Below are 20832 nucleotides of genomic sequence, written 5' to 3' on the forward strand. Positions count from 1 at the left end.
TTCGATTAATTTTTTTAACCATTCAAATTCGGTTTAAAAAAAAGGGTTAAATATGTTTTTAGTCCCTATAAAATTATTCAAAATGGATTTTAGTCCCTATAAAAAAAATATTGAATTCTAGTCCCTATAAAATTACTTTTGTACTCAATTTTAGTCCCTGTAGAGGGACCAAAAGTGAGTGTAAAAGTAATATTATAGGGACTAAAAGTCAATATATTTTTTATAGGGACTAAAAGTCAAAATTGAGATATTTATAGGGACCAAAAACATATTTAACCCTAAAAAAAAATTAAAATTGTATTAATTATTTTCCAATATATACTTATAATATTAGTAACTTTTATCATTCTTCGTCACCTTTACAACTACATACTACTAATCCTAAATGTATTATTTGTGTTAAGAGTCCCACGTCGGACAATGTATGGCTTGAACATGTCCTTATAAGTGGGGGCAATCCTCACCCTACAACTCGATTTTAAAGTCGGTATTAGGGATGAGTTAGGCCCAACCACGTTTCTTAACATGGTATCAGAGCCTCGTTTAAGATCCGGTGGACCACCTTCTATGGTTTCCGCTATCGGGACACCCGCCATTTATTTCCACGCTCCAGTTGTTTAGTCTTGGGCGAGAGGGGGTGTGTTAAGAGTCTCACATCGGACAATATATGGCCTGAACATGTCCTTATAAGTGGGGGCAATCCTCACCCTACAAGCCGGTTTAAAGCCGGTTTTGTAGGGATGAGTTAGACCCAATCACGTTTCTTAACAATTTGCCTATCATATGTTTCACAAATTTATATTTCTCTAAAATATGCACAATATCAGACAAGTAAGATTTTTTCTTTTTTTCTTTTTTTCCTATATCTTCTAATTCAATGAAACTAATTTATATTCTTTCTTTTTTAATACAAAAAGAACTCACAAATGATTATAAATCATATATTTCTTAACGATCTCATTAATATTATGTCAATCAAAATCAAAATAACTCAAATTTGGTATAATTTATTAATTTTTTTCTTTTTATGTAGGAGAATAAATATATTTGTTTTAGAATTATAGATCTACTTATAGAAGATTTGTATAAAAAATATGATTCTCATCACCCAATTTTACAATATCATTATCAATATATTTCATTTTATTTAGATTATTTATTAAACAATGATTGTGTCAAAAAATTTAAGAGATATTGAAAATATATGAGAATGTTTTGATTTATATGTAACAATTTTATTTTGTAAATAATATTTTAACGATAACAATAAGTCATTAGAACAAATCTATTGAGATAAACAAATTTAAATTTGATTCTAAGAGTATTTATAATTCTCTTGCCTATCTTTGTAATATCAACAAGTTCACCAAAACTTTTGTTATTTCTAGTTTTCCACAGTTCATACATAGTTTCAGCCGCCGCCATTTTGAGGACTGCAGCCCACATTCCTTTCCCTTTCGTTTGTTTCACTAGCCACTTAGTCTCCTTGTGCCAATTCCCAAGAATATGAGGAACTTGCACCTATTGAAGGACTTCCATCCATATTTGTTTCATAGTATCACATTCAAAAAATATATGTCTTATCGATTCTTCCTGTAAACAAAAATAACAAGTAGTGTTATCGGTCAAGCCAAATTTACACAATCTATCTTTTGTCGCCAACCTTTCATGAAAAGCTAACCAAAAAATAAAATTGGCTCGGGGCCTCGCATTGTTTCCGTACAACAAGTTTTTCCACATTACTTTATGACCATAGTTTTGTAGGTTCATATAAGCCTTGCCCATATTGAACTTCTTGTCCTCTATAATATCTTCAAGAGCTTCTATACTTGCGACATCCTCTCTCTGGTTTAACACACCCTTCATAATTCATGAGTCATTTGCTTTAGCTTGAACTTCCATCAGATTATTATGCTTAAGATAATAAGCTTGCACCCACTTTACCCACAACGAGTCTTCCTTACCATGTAAGTTCCACATCAATTTCATTAAGCTAACTTTATTCCACACTTCAATATCAATGATATTTAATCCACCATAGCCTCTCGGTCTCCACATCTGTTTCCATGCTATTGGGACTTTTTGGCTACCCTCGTAACCACCAGTCCAAAGAAAATTACGACAAATGCTTTCAATTTTCTGCAGCATTCCTTTTGGAAACGAAAAACAATTCATCTAGTAACTCGTGATCGCAAACATAACACTGTTTATAAGCTGCACTCTTCCCGCATATGTTAGTAGCCAGGCTATCCAAAACTTAATCTTACAAACAATTTTGTCTATCAACGACGAGTAATGATTTATAGAAAGCTTCTAACTTATCACGAGAACTCCTAGATATTTAAACGACATCTGCCCTTCCAGGAATCCTGATGCTGCCAACATATCTTTCCCTATCTCTTCATCAAGACCAGCACAGTACAAGCGACATTTTCGTGGATTCACCACCAAACTTGCTGCTTTCGAGAACTTTCCGTAGGCTATCGTCATCAATTCAACTGACATTTTATCTCCTCTAGAAAACATAAGAAGGTCATCCGCGAAACAAAGATTAATGATTTTTCAGTTTATCACACTTTTGATGATTATTGAAATCAATATTCTTCTGCATCTTGTACAAGTATCTATCGAGGCACTCCATTACAAATAACATAAGCGATATGGGGTCACTTTGCTGCATGCCTCTTTTTGCTTCCATGATATCCGTGTGGTCCCCATTCACATTGAACCTGTATAAAACAGTAGTAACCGTAGTCATGATCCCCTTAGTAAATGGTCACGGACAACCAACCTCATTCAAGATATTTTCTAACGCATTCTAGTTCACCGTATCGTATGCTTTTTGAATATCCATTTGCAAAACACACCATGGAGAGATACTTTTCCTGTCATAGCCTTTAATTAATTCATATGTGAGCAGTATATGGTTATGAATTTTCGGCCCCTTCACAAACGCCGCTTGATTCTTCCCTACTATTGCCCCTGCCCCCTAGTACTTTACTCAATCTCTTTAGCACCATTGACAAAAAATAATATAGTAATATCAAAAAAACAAAGTTATTGAAATAAAAAATTAAATACGAAGAATCAAAGAATTAAATTCGATTATATTTGTTAGTTTATACTCCCTCCGTTTTTTATTGTAAGTCGTTTTAGACTTTTCACAGAGTTTAAGAAAAATAATAATTGTTGTATGAAAATGAGAAATTATGAAGGTTTTTACAAAATTATGATTCATTAATGACATATGGAAGATAAATTTATATAATTGAAAGGAGAGAGAATAATAAATATTTAAGGATATAATAGAAAAAATAGCATTAATTATTCATTGAAATTGTAAAGCGACTTATATTTAAATACAAATATTTTTTCCAAAACGACTTATAATAAAAAACGGAGGGAGTAGTGAATAACGATAACAAAATATCAAATTAAATACGCAATAGAAAATATCTTGATATAATGATGTAATTGTTATAAATAATAATAATAATAATAATATCAACATTTAATAAATATTATAGTTTTTAATATTAAAATACTTGTCTACCATACGAGTCAATGATCTAATCTAATTGTATATTTAAAAGAAATAAAAAGTTAGGTTATTTGAAACAAAGATGAGGTTGATTATCCCGCTTTTCCATAAAATTAAATGCTTGTTAAAGATGGTTAAAAGCTCAAAAATAAATATATTTTTCCTATTTTCTTGGTGGTTTAATCTAATCCTCGGTGATTTAATCTAAAAGGTGTACTATTTATTTTGAATTTAATTCGAATATATTTTACAATAAATCACAAACGTTATTTTATTGGACACTTGGTTAAGTGATAGTTATCAAGGTATTTAACTTATTCAAAAGAAAAAGATATGAGAATATTTGCAATAATAAGGGTGAATTAATACAATATTGTATTCATTTATTATTTTGATACTATATATAAATATAAATATATAATAACCTTACGAGTAATTTCCATTTCGTAGAATCAAAAACCCTCTTCTCTCTTCTCTGCTTATCTCTCTCACGTACTCCTTCGTTAATCCCTTTCAACCTCACTCGTTAACTCACTCTCTCCGTTTCGGTGCCGCAAAATTCCTCCCGGCGGGTCAATTCCGATATCCCTTAGTCGAAATTTCCTTTGACACCAAGGGTTCAATTCAACAGTTTGGAAGAATAAGGGTTAGGTATCCATGGCGAACCCATCTGGGACTGGCAACCATCAGGAACAACATACTCATGTCAATCCTTCTAATTTTAACGGCAATTCCGTACCGGAGAGCTCTTCAGGTATTGTCATGAACATGAAACATAATCCTGGAATTTCTCTTGATTGGACGCCTGAAGAACAAACCACTCTCGAAGATGGACTCTCCAAGTACGAAGTTTTGTATTTTTCTCAATATGCAACTTATCAATATGTTTTGAATTTTAATTTGAATTTGATGTTTAATTTGAGAAATTAAATTTAGGTTTTTGTATTCCATTTTTGTAGATTAATTCATGAATTAGATAAATTAGGGTTCCAGTTAATTAAACAGTTAACACTATTAGGATTCACATAATTTTTTCATTATGTTATGTATTTTGATGGATATCCCTTAAATTCTATAAGGTAGTACTAGTAGTCGCATAAATTAATGAAAAATTCAAAATTTTCTTTTGCAGATATGCCTCAGAATCTAACATAGTGCGATATGCAAAGATAGCCCAACAGTTAAATAACAAGACAGTCCGGGATGTGGCTCTGCGTGTCAGGTGGATGAATGTAAGCTACATACTTGTTGTTTCTGCCTTTAAGACTTTTATTTCATTGTCAATGGTGTAATAATCTATGACCCCTGATTTCATCTGAGTGGGGTTATATTAGAATTTAGATGTAAATATATGACCATTGGTAGATGAACCGTTTGGACCAGGCATAAGGGTTTAACTTATCATGGTCCTTTTCTAGCAGTTTTTTATAACAGTGCTCGACGGTTTAATGTGAGTGTTGTAAGAAAGTAGTGCTACAGTGCTACTGCGCAATGGATTTTGATGAACCTAATATGAAAACCTTGATGCTATACCATTTCCTCTATAAGAGTGATAACTGATAGCAGCCGTTATGGCATTTTTTGTTCATATGGATTTAGTGAATAATAGACAATTTTTGGACTTTTCTTCTTTTTAAAAATAAAACTGAAGAGTGGGCATGTTGGCTGCATGGTGACTCATTTTTATTCACCTACGGCATTACTTTTTTTATGTTACATAATAAATTGATATATTTCAACCGCAATGCGCGGTTCTGCTATTTGCCCACAATGTTATGAGCTATTTCACATAGTGGTTTTTTTTGGCATTCTACTATTGATAACACCGCTTGTGGTGGTTGTGACTTGTGATAACTTATTTTTGTTTGTTGGGACATGATAATCTTATCATAGACATATCATTGCATTCTAAGTATACCCACCTTTTGCATTATAAATTTTTTGTAAGCTTTCAACCTCTTGTACCCCACTTCATGTGGCTTTGTCAATTGTCATAGCCTTCTCTTCAGCTTAAAAAAAGATTTGTAATAGGATTTACATACTTGATTGTGTAAGAATTTAAGAGGGAGAAAATTGAGAGATAGAAATTCATAACAGAATCTGTTAAGATGAAACGTTATGATTCTGATTAGTTACATGAGAGTGTTTATATATAAAGTGAGTGTCAGTGTCACAACTTATTCTCTTAGACTTGAGTGCTAGCAGTTATATCAGCTTGTAACTAACTCTTACTATAGTGAAACTAATTGTAACTAATCGTTGCAAACTGTAACAGAACCATAACAGTGAACAGTCTACACGTATAAGGAAAAAAACTATTAGTGAATAAGTCATTCCTAACAGATTACGTAAGATATTTGAGAAGAGTGACTATCTTTTTCCTTTCTGAGAAAATTGTAATTGATGATCCATTCATCCATTAAATGGTGCAGGACACTTCTGTTCTGTTTGCGACCCTCACCATACTTAATTTAAAATATGAAATGACAAAGCTTAGTGTTATTGAGATTACTTAAACTCAGTTTCCACATACACTTATTATAGTTGCGTGTTTGTTTCTCATTTCTTACAGAAGAAAGAAAATAGCAAGAGAAGGAAGGATGATCACAATTTGTCCCGAAAAAGTAAAGATAAAAAGGTACAGCTTCCGTTATCGGGCATTCTTACAATTATTATATTAATCTTGTTCTTGTCTTGTTTCCTAATGCACGGCTTTGGAGACGCTTTTTGTTATCTTTATGTAATGTTAGGATATTGTTTGTCTTTGGTCCTATTCATGTGAATGTTAACTCGTGAATATCATGTTTACCACTTTCTCGTGCTGTCACATTGGCACCCCTGCTTTGGACAATTGAATTGAATTTGTCTTGAATTCCCTACTTGTATAGTTCTGTGATTAAAGCCTACTTGGTACATGTAAAAGTGTCCGATAATTAAGTTTTATAACTGTCTTTTCTAATATTGACCTTCATAATATACATTTTTAACTAGTAAATGTCTCGTGAATTTGCTGTGCTGGCTTTAAGTTTTCTGTATAGCATTTTCTCCTACAGTGTATTTCTTAGAGAATTTCATTATGATGGTTATTATTAGTTTTTCTTTTGGAATAAACTGAGCATTGTGAAATTATCTAACCAGGAAGAAGCTAGCGCGGCATTCTGTTTCCATATTTCTTTTAACTTGTTAAGTAATTAATAGTTTAGCTTATGGGTTAAAAGAAGTACCAGGAAACAAAGCGAAGTAGCACAATTAAGAAAGTTAATAGAATGTTTGTGTATTTCTGAAATATTAGAAACAATCAGATTTTTTTTTATGTTTCTCTTCGATGGGACTTAGATGCTTATCAAAAATCTATTTTTATTTCCAGGAAAGGGTTTCTGATCCCGCAGCAAAATCGTCTCAATTTTCTGCTCGACCCAATGTTCCTCCATATGCACCACCAATGATTACAATGGACAATGATGATGGCATCCCATATGCAGGTAAGCTACCTTGTGAACTATTTTTCATACCTTTGGATGTTGTGGTGTGAGAACATGACAATACAGCCTTATATCTCTAATGGGCACTTTTTGAGCTTTGAATTTCTCTTCTACGCATTCTTATAAACGGTCTAATTTATTTTCATAATTGATTGTTGTTTATCATCATCCTTTTGCAGCAATTGGAGGTCCTACTGCTGAGCTATTAGAGCAAAATGCACAGGCCTTGAGCCGAGTCTCTGCAAACATTTCCTCTCTCCAGGTGTGTTGATATTATCTTTAATCTATTTCACCTTTTATGCGCTGATTAGACTGCTTGACTGAAAATTGATCTATCGAGTCCGACTCGTTATACATGTATTGCAAATCTTGATATTAGCCCTTTTTTCAAGTTTTCTTTTGTTCTATTTTCTTTATTCTTGTATTATATTCCATTTCATTTTGGCCAGATCAACAATAATATGCTCGATTCAATTTCCATTTGTAGGCCATTTTCTGTCGCCGAAAACTGACCAATAATTTTTTTGTACTCTGTCTTGTTTCCAGATACAGGACAACATCAATCTTTTGTGCCAAACTAGAGACAACATCATTAGAATAATGAATGAGTGAGTTGTACTGTTTTTGTTCTTTTCTATATTTACACTATATGGACTCAACTGTAACACTTTTCTTTCTTATGTTTCAACAGGATGAATGATACACCTGAGGTGATGAAGCAAATGCCGCCTCTTCCTGTGAAGATGAACGAAGAACTGGCAAATTCCATACTACCACTTCCAAGAACACCGCTCCAGCCTCAGTCATGATGTTTTTTATTCATCGTTAACTGGCTTGCCTATTCATTCTTTCTCTCTGTGACCCAAGATTTACTCTTGGAATACAGAAGAAAGAATGAATAATTGTTGATAATCCGTCAAGTTGAATTAGTTTTCATAATTTTTTCCCTTCCAGATGTTAGATGTCTTGTTCCCTTGTTTGGCTCTAACTTAGTACTACAATAGGAATTATTTTGTATTTATGGTAATAATAATTTATTTAAATTTAAGCAATAAGAGCAATAAGTTGTGGTATAATTTTATTTAACTTATAATACATTTTATCATGCATATTGATTCTATCAAATGGTACATAGTTTGTTTCCCTTGTATCTATTAATTGAAAATGGAAATGTCATAATTGTCTATAGCATGAATTTTTCTTTTCACTCTGTTGAATAATGTCACTGCTGTTGATTGTTGATTTTATAAAAAAATTCTTTGTAAGATACTATCCAAATTTTTGTTGTTGTTTGTCTTTTTTTTAATTATTGTTGTGTTTCTATTATGTAACAAAAAACAATCTACGCATGGCTTAGGAATTTGTGGGGCCACAAGGTGGGGTTTTGTTTGAAAAATGTCTTACGGTGGAGATGGTTTGTCATATCAACTGTCATTTTCATTTTTTTTGACAGGAGTGTAATTTTCATCTTCATCATCATTAGTACTCTTCCTTTTATTATTAAACCGTTTAAATATAGATATTTTTCTTATTTAAGTATAATAATTGCCACTATATTTTAAAGACATAATTGAGTAATGGTTTAATTACATTTTTTTTGACAAAGTTTAATTACATTTTGATCCTCCTAATTTGTTTAAAATAAGTTTTTATCCCTCTTATTTCAAAATTTAGCTTTTTAATCTTTCTAACAAGTCTTGAAATTGCTGGAGTGTGGTGGCATTGTTTATGCGCTAAATCCAACATCATGTCACAAAGATAGGCCCACAATTTTACTCTCATCAAAAGTGCGAGGATGATTTAGTTCTAATATTTTTACAACTAATAAAGTATATTTTTGATGGTAAATGCATAAGCTATTATAAATTTTTTTACGGAAGCTACATATGATTTTTGTGCTATCAGGTCTTCCTTAGTGTTTAAGAATAGAACTTGCTTTTAAGAAAAACAAAACTTGCTTTTATAAAAAAATGGAATATTTTTACTCATGAAATTGAATTGATATATGTTAACACGGAGAAGTAAATTAAAGATGAAAAGCACACACGGTTGGAATCACTTTGATAATTTTTTCGTTTAAATATTGCTCTAATTAGAATTCCACAAAGAGTTGTTCACTTTTATTAACTTTGTCTTAATTATCCACTTTTTAGGAGAAATAATTCTCATGTTTTATAGTAAACTTTGATCAAATATTATTGTAGTTTTTTTGACAACAAATATTATTCTAGAAATCAAACTTGTTAAAAATTATTTATTTTTTAGACTATTCCTCTTTTGATTTTTTTTAATTAAAGTCCATATTTTCTGATAAATTCAATTTTGACATTTTAATCGAAGTTATTAAGAACTTAATATTAAATATCTAGTTAACTATTTTTCATTTGCTATTATAGTATAGGACTAAAGAATATAAATAACAATTGTTGAAAGCAACAACTATAAACTGTATGATTTTAGCCCATGAAAATTAATTTACATTTTTTTAAATTTGGTTTGAAAGTTTGGAGGCAAAGCGCGGAGAGGACTTAAAAAAGAAGAGAATGATGGAGTGAAAAAAAATAAAAAGATTTAGGTGAGAAGATTTTTAAGGATTCATTTTTATTTATAATTCCAAAATTCTTTTAATTTGAGAAAATAAAAATTATATTGGAGGAGATTTCAAGGAGTTTTAAGAGCTTATACAAATTGTTCAAATATTATGTTGTTATAGTATTAAAAAAAAATTGTGTTAATAATAGATATTTTTTTTAGATTATTTAATAAATTTAAAATTTATATTTTTATTTATAAAAATGACTGAAAGAATATATAATAATATTAATGCTTCATAGACTAAATAAATCATGTTATTCAGTAATTTTAAAACGTGAAATTTTTGTTTATAGTATTAATTAGAGATCATATGCACTCGACCAATACGCTTATTTATTTATTATAATTATATAAAATATTAATAATATTGTTAAGATAATCAAAATTGAACAATTTATTTCATTAAAAAAATTATTAAACAAGATTATGATATAGTATTTGACATTTATTTATTCATTTAATATAAAAAATAAATAATAATATTTATAAACTTTCATTAATCAACATTGTTTCTCTTAGGGCATTGGGATTTTGTGTGCGACAAAATAACAAATTAAAATTGTAATAATTGTGATATATTTCACTCATAAAAAAGGTAAATTCTAAGATGAGTGTGTTTAATTAAGTTTCTCGTAAGTAGGGCAGGAAATGAGTCGAGTCGAGTCGAACTCGCCTCAGCTCAGCTTGACTCGTTAAGAACTGACCGAGTTCGAGTTTGTGTTCATGACGAACTTTTTTTTTTCAGCTCAAACTCGACTCGTTAAGAATTGGTCGAGTTTGAGTTTATCTCGAACTTTTTTTTAGGTCAAACTCGACTTGTTAGAAGTTTACGAACATCTCGATTCAGCTCGTTAGGTTTATCTTGTTAGGTTCAACTCGCTTATTTCACGGACTTAAAAGTATTTTTTTAAAGTATTTTTTTATATATATTTGAAATTTTAAATTAATATTTTTTAAATAAAAAATATAGAAATAAAATAAATTTTATAAGATTGGAATTTATACGATGTTAATTTTATTTGTATAATTATTTGTAGAAATATTTTGCTCACTAGCGAATATAAATTATCAATTAAAACCATTAAATTAAAATAAAATATGATACTAAGATTTAAAGCAAATATTTAAACCTACTCTTAAATACTCCCTCCGTTCCTTTTTAAGTGTCGTTTTAGCAAAAAGCTCTTCAACCAAGATAGTAGATTATTAGAGTTAATTTTCCTATTATATCCTTATTTAATTTTCTCTTTCCAAATAAATTCAATAATAAATTCTCTTTTTTCCATAACTAATTGAAAATTTTGAGGTGGAGTTATTGAGAAAATAAGGGTATAAATGACAAATTATAACATTAAATTATAAAACGACACTTAAATAGGAACAAAAAAAATCTTCTAAAACGACACTTAAAAAGGAACGGAGGGAGTACAATATAAAACAACATTGAAATTAAGAAGCATTTCAACACTGCTAATAAAAAACAAACTCCAAATATTTCATCTCTCATTATATCATATATTTTCCAAAGCATAAAGCAAAGATCTGAGTCTATTTTGCTTAATACCCTACATTTTCCTTCATCTGTCATAACCGCCATCTTCAATGTTCAATCCAGCATCTAAGGTGTTCAATCTCTCCTCCTCACTGACACCGTAATGATGAGTCCATGTTATTGCTCTTTTTTTTAACAATAATTACTACAAACATTTGTGTATATTTTATTAATCCGTAGTTTTCTAAGAGCATCCACATCTATCATACCCATTTGAGTTCTTTAAATGGGACCCACCTAATTTTTTATATTATTTTACACTTCCCTAACATGCCTGGAAATCCTCGTGCTTCTCCCATTCGCATTAGGCGTTCAATGTCTTCAGCATTGGGCCTTCGCAAATATTGTGCCCCAAAGATGCTGATCACTCCTCTTGTAAACTTATCAACACATTTTAGTGTCGTAGTTTCACCAATTCTCAAATAGTCATCTACACTATCAGCAGATGTTCCATAAGCCAACATACGAATAACAGCAGTGCATTTCTGTAATGGCGAAAGACTTGACCTACCAGTTGCATCAACCATCATTCGAAAATACTCATCATGTTGTCCCAGAGCTTCAACAATACGAAGGAACACATGTTTATGCATTCGGTACCTTCGACGAAACTGCTCATTTGTGTATACCGGAGTTTCTGAAAAATAATCATTGAACAATCGATCATGTCCCTCTTCACGATTCCTCTCTATATTCCTTCTTTGACTTCTAGGCCTTTTAGAGCTTGAGGCTTCTTCTTCCATAAACAGCCTCACAAGTTCCTCATCTGTATCATCATTCATAAAATCCATGAACATTTTTGCAATGTGGGAAGGATTAGAAGGATCCATGTGAAAAGAAGTTTGATATAGATGAAAATGATAAAAAGTTATAGAAAATGAAAGAGGTAGTGAATGAAAAGTACTATGAAACTTAGTGTGCATGTTAATACTATTTATAAGATTAGTTTGTAACGGCTAGTTTGAATTTGAATAACGGTTAGTTTGAATTTGAATAACGGCTAGTTTGACTTTGAATAACGGCTAGTTTGACTTTGTAATAACGGCTAGTTTGAATTTGAATAACGGCTAGTTTGACTTTGAATAACGGCTAGTTTGACTTCGTAATAACGGCTAGTTTGAATTTGAATAACGGCTAGTTTGAATTTGAATAATTAAGACAAAATTCATAATCATACAAAATAATAATAAAATACATAATCATACTAATTAAGCACATAATACATAATCATAATAATCCAAACTACATAATCATCCTAATTAAGCACAAAATAATAATCATCCTAATTAAGCACAAAATAATAATCATCCTAATTAAGCACAAAATAATAATCATACTAATTAATTCAAAGTACATAATCATACTAATTAATTTCATATTTTTCTCTAATCATGTCGCACAATATTTCATGAGCTTGTAGTTGTCTTGCATCCATATTTGATGTATCTTCTGAGAGTATTTGTAGATCATTCATCTTTAATCTTTCTGAAGGATAGAAAAACACTTAGAAAGGGGGGGGGGGTTTGAATAAGTGTAGCTTTAAAAACTTGACAGATAAAAATAAATTGCACAGTTATTTTTATCCTGGTTCGTTGTTAACTAAACTACTCCAGTCCACCCCCGCAGAGATGATTTACCTCAACTGAGGATTTAATCCACTAATCGCACGGATTACAATGGTTCTCCACTTAGTCAGCAACTAAGTCTTCCAGAGTCTTCTGATCACACACTGATCACTCCAGGAACAACTGCTTAGATACCCTCTAAGACTTTCTAGAGTATTCTGATCCACACGATCACTCTAGTTACAACCTGCTTAGATAACCTCTAAGACTTCCTAGAGTATTCTGATCCACACGATCACTCTAGTTCCTTACAACTTAATGTAATCAATTCTAAGAGTATTACAATTGCTTCTTAAAAGCTATAATCACAAACTGTGATATTTCTCTTAACGTTTAAGCTTAATCTCACTAATATATTACAACAGCAATGTAGTGAGCTTTGATGAAGATGAAGATTCTGAGCTTTGAATAGAACAGAGTTTCAGCAAGTTAATATGAGTTGTTTTGTTCAGGATCGTTAACCTTGCTTCTCATCAGAACTTCATATTTATAGGCGTTGGAGAAGATGACCGTTGAGTGCATTTAATGCTTTGCGTGTTCCGTACAGCATCGCATTTAATGTTATACGCTTTTGTCAACTACCTCGAGCCTTGTTCACGCTGTGCCTACTGACGTTGCCTTTAATAGCTTTTAACGTTCCTTTTGTCAGTCAGCGTAGCTTGCCACTTGTACTTCCTTCTGATCTGATGTTTGTGAATACAACGTTTGAATATCATCAGAGTCAAACAGCTTGGTGCAAAGCATCTTCTGATCTTCTGACCTTGAAGTGCTTCTGTGCGTGATACCATCAGAACTTCATTGCTTCTGATCTCATGTTCTTCTGATGCTTCCATAGACCCATGTTCTGATTCTGCTTCGACCATCTTCTGATGTCTTGCCAGACCATGTTCTGATGTTGCATGCTGAACCCTTGAGACAAAGCTTCTGAGCGCTGAATTATGCATACTCTTTATATATTTCCTGAAAAGGAAATTGCATTGGATTAGAGTACCATATTATCTTAAGCAAAATTCATATTATTGTTATCATCAAAACTAAGATAATTGCTCAGAACAAATCTTGTTCTAACAATCTCCCCCTTTTTGATGATGACAAAAACATATATAAATGATATGAATTTGCGATCAGAAAGAGCAGACGGCAAAAGACAAATTACACAGCTATAGCATAAGCATATGAATATGTCTCCCCCTGAGATTAACAATCTCCCCCTGAGATAAATAATCTCCCCCTGAAATAAATACTCGAAGAACTTTAATAAAAGACTTCCCTGATTATTTCGGTAGAGACGATCACATAAGCTTCTGTCTTCAGAGAATTCATAGCTTCTGACTTCTGCTTCCACTGGACAGCTTCAGAACTAGAATTTCTTTAGATCCCTAGAACACTCACAGCTTCTGATTCCTGCTTCCATCTAGGACAGCTTCAGAACTTGAATTTCTTTGATCTTCAGAACATTCACAGCTTCTGATTTCTGCTTCCATTTAGGACAGCTTCAGAACTTGAATTTCTTTGATCTTCAGAACATTCACAGCTTCTGATTTCTGCTTCCATTTAGGACAGCTTCAGAACTTGAGTTTTCTGGATCTTTAGAACATTCTCAGCTTCTGATTTCTGCTTCCCTCGGATAGCTTCAGAGCTTTGAATTTCTACCAACATCACTTCATGCTAGATTTGTATCAGAACATTGTTGAATGTACCAGAGCATCATCAGAGCATCTCTACATCCTGAAATGTTACAGAACAAAAACTAAACGACAAAAGTCAGCATGAACGAGTCAGAACATAAAATGTATATTAGAACACATGATATGTATTAGAGCCATATAGGCTAAAATAATGTATCAGAGCAAATAGAATTTTGTCAAAGCAATTAGACAAATATGGATCAAATTCTATTATCAGTGCTTCTGATTCATTCTTCTTTCTTGCTTCTGATTTCTGAAGCTTGACAGCACTCAGCCTTAGATTGCTTCAGTTTCCATGAGCTTATTCTTTTTACAGAATAACACTTCTTATGGTTTTGCTTCTTGTGTTTGCTTTGAAGATTCTCTTCACTTCTTTATACCTGCAAAACACTTAAACCATATAGAACTTGCAGTTCTTGTTAGTAAATGTGTGGGAGCTTTACCCAGCAACTGATAGATTAATCAAATCATTTATCACATATTTCTCCCCCTTTTTGTCATATCATCAAAAAAAACAAAAAAGATTCAGAGACAAACAAAACGAAACACACGGAGGAAGAAGATGATTTCATTGAAGTTCAAACATCAGGTACAGAAGTACATGAAGATAAGTAAGATCAGATGCACAAAGACAGATGCAACGAAAAGAAAGAAACAACACAGACTCAATCTAAGATGGCCCTAGCCTTGACAAGATCTTGGCCAGCATCTCTTGAACCTCATTGTTGTGTCCATCTTGCCTCACCATGAAAGCTCTATACTCAGCATTGAGTGAGCTTTGCTCATCCTGTCTCTTCTGAATTTCTTCCAGAGTCCTTGCAAGACGAGAAGATTCATCAGAAGAAGCTTCAACGCTTTCAACCACAGGAATAGCAACTTGATCTGTAGCTTCCATGGATAGATCATTTGCAGGGATTTCCTCAACAGGATCTGATTCAGCAACATGATCTTCAGCATCTGCTTCTTGCATAGAAGCATCTCCATATTCTGCAGCAGGAATTTCCGAGTCTCCATTCTCAAGTGCCTGAAGAATGGCAGCTAGATTCCTGGGAGCAGAAGGACCTTCAACTTCTGGTGGGTCAAGAACTTCTGGAATGACCAAGCTTGGGTCTTTCTCAGAAGGGTTTTCCCTCAGATAGTCAAAGAGAGTCTTGAAGTCTCCGAGCAGAACAGGATAATCAGGAATAAAGATAACAATATCCCTGCATGGATTTGCTTCCATTTCAGCAGCCAGTCTTAATTGTTCCATCTCATCCAAGAAGGGCTTCTCTTCCAGCAGATGTCTTCCTTTGAGACTAGCAAACCAGAAGTCTTCATAATTCCTTAGAATTCCACGAGGTCGTGGGGCAGCAGCCACAAGTCTTTTATGTACTCCCACTGCTTCTTCTTGAAACACCTTGCGAAATCTTTTCCAGATATTTCTTGTAGAAACATCATTCAGACCATTTAGGAAGGCTTCCTTCAGAAGGTCTAAGCCATTGATTACTTCATATCTGAAAAGTTCCAGGTAGGTAGAAGGTTCAGGTTCAGGCGGATTGAGGGTGAATTTGTAGTTCGGGTAGAGAGGACAAAAAGGTTTTGATTTTCTGGTAGGTGTTGAAAGAGTATTGTGGTGTACTTTTCGCTATTATCGTATCCACAGGGATTATTGCGATATCACCGCCGTTCTATAGCCTATTTTGTCTTGAGTTAATGTTACTTTAAATTTGGGTTTGCGAAAGATCATTCAATTCTTTTAGTAGCAAAGAGTAAATTAATGAAAGTTCTAAGTTAAAGAAAATGTATCAAGATTCGATTTCATCGACCTAAATTTGTATGTCTCCTTATAAATAGATGCTTATGAACTTGCTAACGATCAATATAATTACGTATCGACACCTATATCGTCCGTGTCCGCAACGATATAGTTAGATTTACCGTATTGTTTAACCGACGATTTCTCCACCGTTTAAACAATACAAATAACGTTTTAAGAACCGATACTTAGTAAACATCAAACTCTAAATCCATGTCTGCAACTTATAGTTTGAAAGATGATTAGTTAGGTCTAGATACAAACATTGATGTCTCAAACACTTATACCAGAGAAAAAGCTTTAATAAACAAACTAAACCATCTATATTGATCATCACTTGTTCATACACATATATTCACAAGAAAAACATACAAAAGGCTAGGAAGATTACATCTTATCTTGATACAAAAGTGATTTAGCTATCCATGAGAATGGTAGCTTGCACAAGAAGTAAAGGATGAAGATCAACAAGCATCAAAGGCGATTAATCGACGATCAAAGCTTCCAATCTTCGATTCTTTGTTTGCTACAGTGCACAAGTGTTCTTTAGCTCTCAAGATCAACCAACCAACACAAAATATCTGAAAACCCCTTTATATAGCATTTCTGAATTCTGTCCAGGGCGCGTCGCGCCCTCCAGCGCGCATCGCGCCAATACACTTAAAATTATAAACCGCCCATGCGCGCGACGCGCGCAACTCTCTGCCTGGAAGCTCCAAAATATCTCGCCCAGGGCGCGACGCGCCCACATCTCAGCGCGACGCGCGCATACTTCTGCCAGGCACTCTCTTGCAAAGCTCAAAACAAGCTCCAAACTTCCCCAAAATTGGCTAAAACCTACAAAAATCATAACTAAAACACATATTAACATAAAATGAAAGCTTAATATTATAAACTATAAATAATTATCTAAAACTTCAGGGAATTGTACGAATATCCGATAAAAACGGTCGAAAGGTGCCATTAATTAAACTAAATATAAACACAATTTGGCACCTAACAACTCTCCCCAACTTAAACTCTTGTTTGTCCTCAAACAAAACAATGATAAATTACCGGGAACACAAAATATCACAAATGAAACAACAAGGCAGAAACAAGAACAATTTAATGGTTCAAATTCCAAAAGTACACAAAGATCAATCCTTACCAGTTTTCATCAAAGTACCATGATTATAATGCTAATCCTATATACAAATTCTATGTCAGAAATTCCACAAAGCAAAAGAAGTTCAAGAATGAATCACACCTACGTATTTCTCTACTGAGAGAACAAAAATGGAGGATCCTAACACTCACCAGACAATGACGCAAACATACCGAATTAATTATAAACTCATCTAAGCATAAGATATATAAAAAGCATATAAGCATGAATCACTAAGGACTTTCGGGTTGTAGCATGGCTTGGTTAACAAGGAAGTGTCATTTCTCAAGGCCATTGAAACAAAGGGGGTCAATTCCTAAGAGAGCATTCAAATCATGATTATATCCACACATCCTTATCAATCGATCGCACAATTTTATAGCTCAAGAGTTCATCTTTTTATTTTAATAGAACTAGCTGTATACAAAGCTCTTCTCTTTTCCTTTTTCTTTTTCTCTTCTTTTTTTTTTTTTTCTTTTTCTTTTTCTCTCTTGAGCAATTATTTATTTTCTTCTACACACCAATACAACCAAGATCAAAATTTTATTCTCCCCAACTTGAATATTACCACCACATAATCACGAATGCTCCCTATTCTAAGGCGAAAAGGAATCAATCCTAACCACATTTCATGGTACTTTTCAAGGTTCGAAGAAAGTCATCAAGATTCAAATCAAAAATCGGCAATTATAAGGCATAACATGATACCGATTGAATCTTGGCAAAATGGCTCAAAGTGGTTAGCAAATACTCACACACTCACCGGGTAGGTTATATTTGGAAGAGAAGTTATACTCGTAGTGCAGAACAAAACGCCTTGATCACTTTCACGCTTAACACAATTTAATAACAATACAAGATTAATCATAATAAAAACGAGTCAAAACGCACATTGCTGGTATCCAGCACAATTTATATATATACACAGTGGAAAGTCTCCTCACAACTACAGCTAGGCTAAAGTGATTCACAATTGAACTAATTTTATCCACAGAAATTAATGACAACTAATTTGTACAATTAAAAGCATCAGAATCAAAGGTACTTGATAAATAAAACGATAAAGGATGTACCTTGCGCGTACAGTTTTCAACTTATATCATCACCACTCAAATTGTGTTGCATCATCCAAATTCATGGAGGCAATAAAAATTTGTGTTCCAGCTGATTAATCATCAGGACAACTTGTCAAACCATTATTTCTAAAATATAAACACTAAACTAAAATAAACTACTTAAAAATAAATAAATGCAAAAATAAAATAAACTGAACTTATATAAAAATAAAAACCACACCAAACGGTGTTAATTATCCAAAGGCGTAAACTTAGCCTTTCAAAGTACCTCATCCACCAGGATGGAACAAAATTAAAAACAAAGACAACTAAAAACTGTTCTAACATAAAACTAAAAACAATAAAACATAAAGCAATAATAAAAAACAAAGTCTACTCCTCATCGGAAGTCTCTGGATCATCCTGCTCCATCCCCTCCTCAGGATCTGGCCTGCCCTCAGGCCATGCAGCATAGGCCGATAAATCATCCCTGGAACCAACAGGCTGCTGCAGAGAAAGCTGCCGGATAGAATCCTGCAAAAACATAAACGCTCTCTGATGCGCCATATGCATCTGATAGTTCCAATCACTTGCATCACCATACTGTGGACCAGCAGGCGGTGCAGCAGCAACCGGAACAGCCTGAGAAGCATCGGGAAGGTCAGATGCACCAGCAACAACACCAAAAGGACGACCTCCAGGCAAACAGTACCTGTTAGCAAAAATATCATCTATAATACCATCCATGGGGATCATCCCACCAGTTGGGAACCGGACACCTGCCTTCCTGCACAAACCCATTATTAAACCAGGAAAAATCAACCTACATTTCACCCCATCTCCATGAAGAGTCCCATTCAGGGCGACTCTTTTCAGCTCATTCGCCACAATCCTGGACACATCAATGTTATCACTATTCAGAATACCCTGAACCAAACCTGCCGTATCAATGGTGAGGGAAGAAGTGTGACTCCGTGGCCTAATGTTGTAAAGGACCACCGAAGCCACCAACTGAGCCTCCTCCGTCAACTGACTACGAGTAAAAGTCTTTGGCAGCCCAGCTTTAGTCAGAGTATAGGTGAAACCAGTCCTGCAAATCCTGTCCCTAATGCTGTCTGCATCCCAATTTCCTCTATTCAACCTGGGATGGTACTGACACTCTTCTACCAAAGCAAGAGGGTTATCCAGAAAATCAAAAATAGCCTCTTTGCTAAAATCAATGGCCTTACCTCTCACCCATGTTTTAAACGGGTAAGCTTCAGTACCTGTCCAACTGCTCGGAGGCAAGGCATTTGCATAAAACTCTCTAACAATCTCCACCTGATAGAATTGTGGTGGAGTGAACAACTTGTCCCAGCATGTTTCAGACAAAGCAGTCCACGCCCTTTGGAAGAGGCCGTGGTCAATAGGAACCACCGTGCGTTCACTCCACACAACGCGGCTTTCAAGCTCATGGTACCTCGCCTCTTGCTCCGGACCTAGAAACCTCGTCCGATCAAACCTGCCAGCTTGTGAGGAAGATCCCTCACCAGAACCAGTCTTCTTTCTCTTTAAAAAGGGTGCCATTCCTGCACAAATTTAAAATCAAACAAAACACACACAAATTGAAACAAAGTTAGCATAACCTCAATTTTAATAGCCTACATCAATCCACATTCATCATCAATCACAAAACAGACCCTATACAACTTCACAGAATGCAAAAAAAAAAAAAAAAAAAAAATTCAAAGTTTAACCCAGGGCGCGACGCGCGCTGAACAGGGCGCGACGCGCGCTCTGCGAAACCCAGAAAAATTCTTCAGAAATCTGCAAAACAGAAGAGGAGAACAAGCTTCTCCTCCCTTCTAAGGGTCCCAGCAAGCAAAATACGCATCAATAACATGTTTTCTACCCTAGTTTTTCACAATTTATCAAAAAAAATCCTAAATCTAAAAACCTAAACTTCTAAAACTAAATTAATGGAAAGAGAAGAGAAGAAAGCAAACCTTTGATGATTGATGACAGTGGAGTAGCGAAAATAAAGAGGCAAATGCAAGAATCTAAGAGTAAGTGTGTGTTTGTTCTTTTTCTTTTCTTGGAACAAGGAGGAGAAAGGGCAAGAGTGGAGGCAAAACCTCCAAAAACCCTAAATCTCAATTCTGAAAACGAACCGGGTCGGGCCCAGCATGGGTGGGCCCAAACAAATTTTTTTTTTTTTTCAAAAATACGCACAGCGCGCTACGCGCGCAGACTCGGCGCGACGCGCCCTCATCTCTGCCTGGAAGGGGTCCTTGAGTACACATAGCGCGCGACACGCGCATACGGGTGCGACGCGCGCTACACCAGAAACAGCAGAAAAACTGCATTGTTTCA

The 20832-nt window shown here is 33.9% G+C and overlaps 3 protein-coding genes across 3 annotated transcripts; 1 reads left to right on the top strand and 2 right to left on the bottom strand.

Annotated features, from left to right (window-relative positions):
- Positions 1-1869: 1869 nt before the first annotated feature.
- On the bottom strand, positions 1870-2505 carry LOC131651348 (uncharacterized). Its single transcript, XM_058921012.1, has 2 exons — positions 2319-2505; positions 1870-2150 (listed from the first exon to the last, which is right to left on the bottom strand). Exons 1-2 carry the CDS (start codon positions 2503-2505, stop codon positions 1870-1872), a joined length of 468 nt encoding a protein of 155 aa, XP_058776995.1.
- A 1465-nt stretch (positions 2506-3970) lies between these two features.
- LOC131653944 (uncharacterized) lies at positions 3971-8591 on the top strand. Its single transcript, XM_058924295.1, has 7 exons — positions 3971-4383; positions 4674-4773; positions 6114-6179; positions 6909-7023; positions 7203-7285; positions 7570-7631; positions 7715-8591. Exons 1-7 carry the CDS (start codon positions 4199-4201, stop codon positions 7830-7832), a joined length of 729 nt encoding a protein of 242 aa, XP_058780278.1. The 5' UTR covers positions 3971-4198; the 3' UTR covers positions 7833-8591.
- Positions 8592-11415: 2824 nt separating this feature from the next.
- LOC131651349 (uncharacterized) lies at positions 11416-12000 on the bottom strand. Its single transcript, XM_058921013.1, has one exon. The coding sequence runs from the start codon at positions 11998-12000 to the stop codon at positions 11416-11418; it is 585 nt and encodes a 194-aa protein (XP_058776996.1).
- Between the last annotated feature and the right edge of the window lie 8832 nt (positions 12001-20832).

The sequence above is a fragment of the Vicia villosa genome, linkage group LG2, assembly GCF_029867415.1.
Source record: "Vicia villosa cultivar HV-30 ecotype Madison, WI linkage group LG2, Vvil1.0, whole genome shotgun sequence".
NCBI classification, from domain to species: Eukaryota; Viridiplantae; Streptophyta; class Magnoliopsida; order Fabales; family Fabaceae; genus Vicia; species Vicia villosa.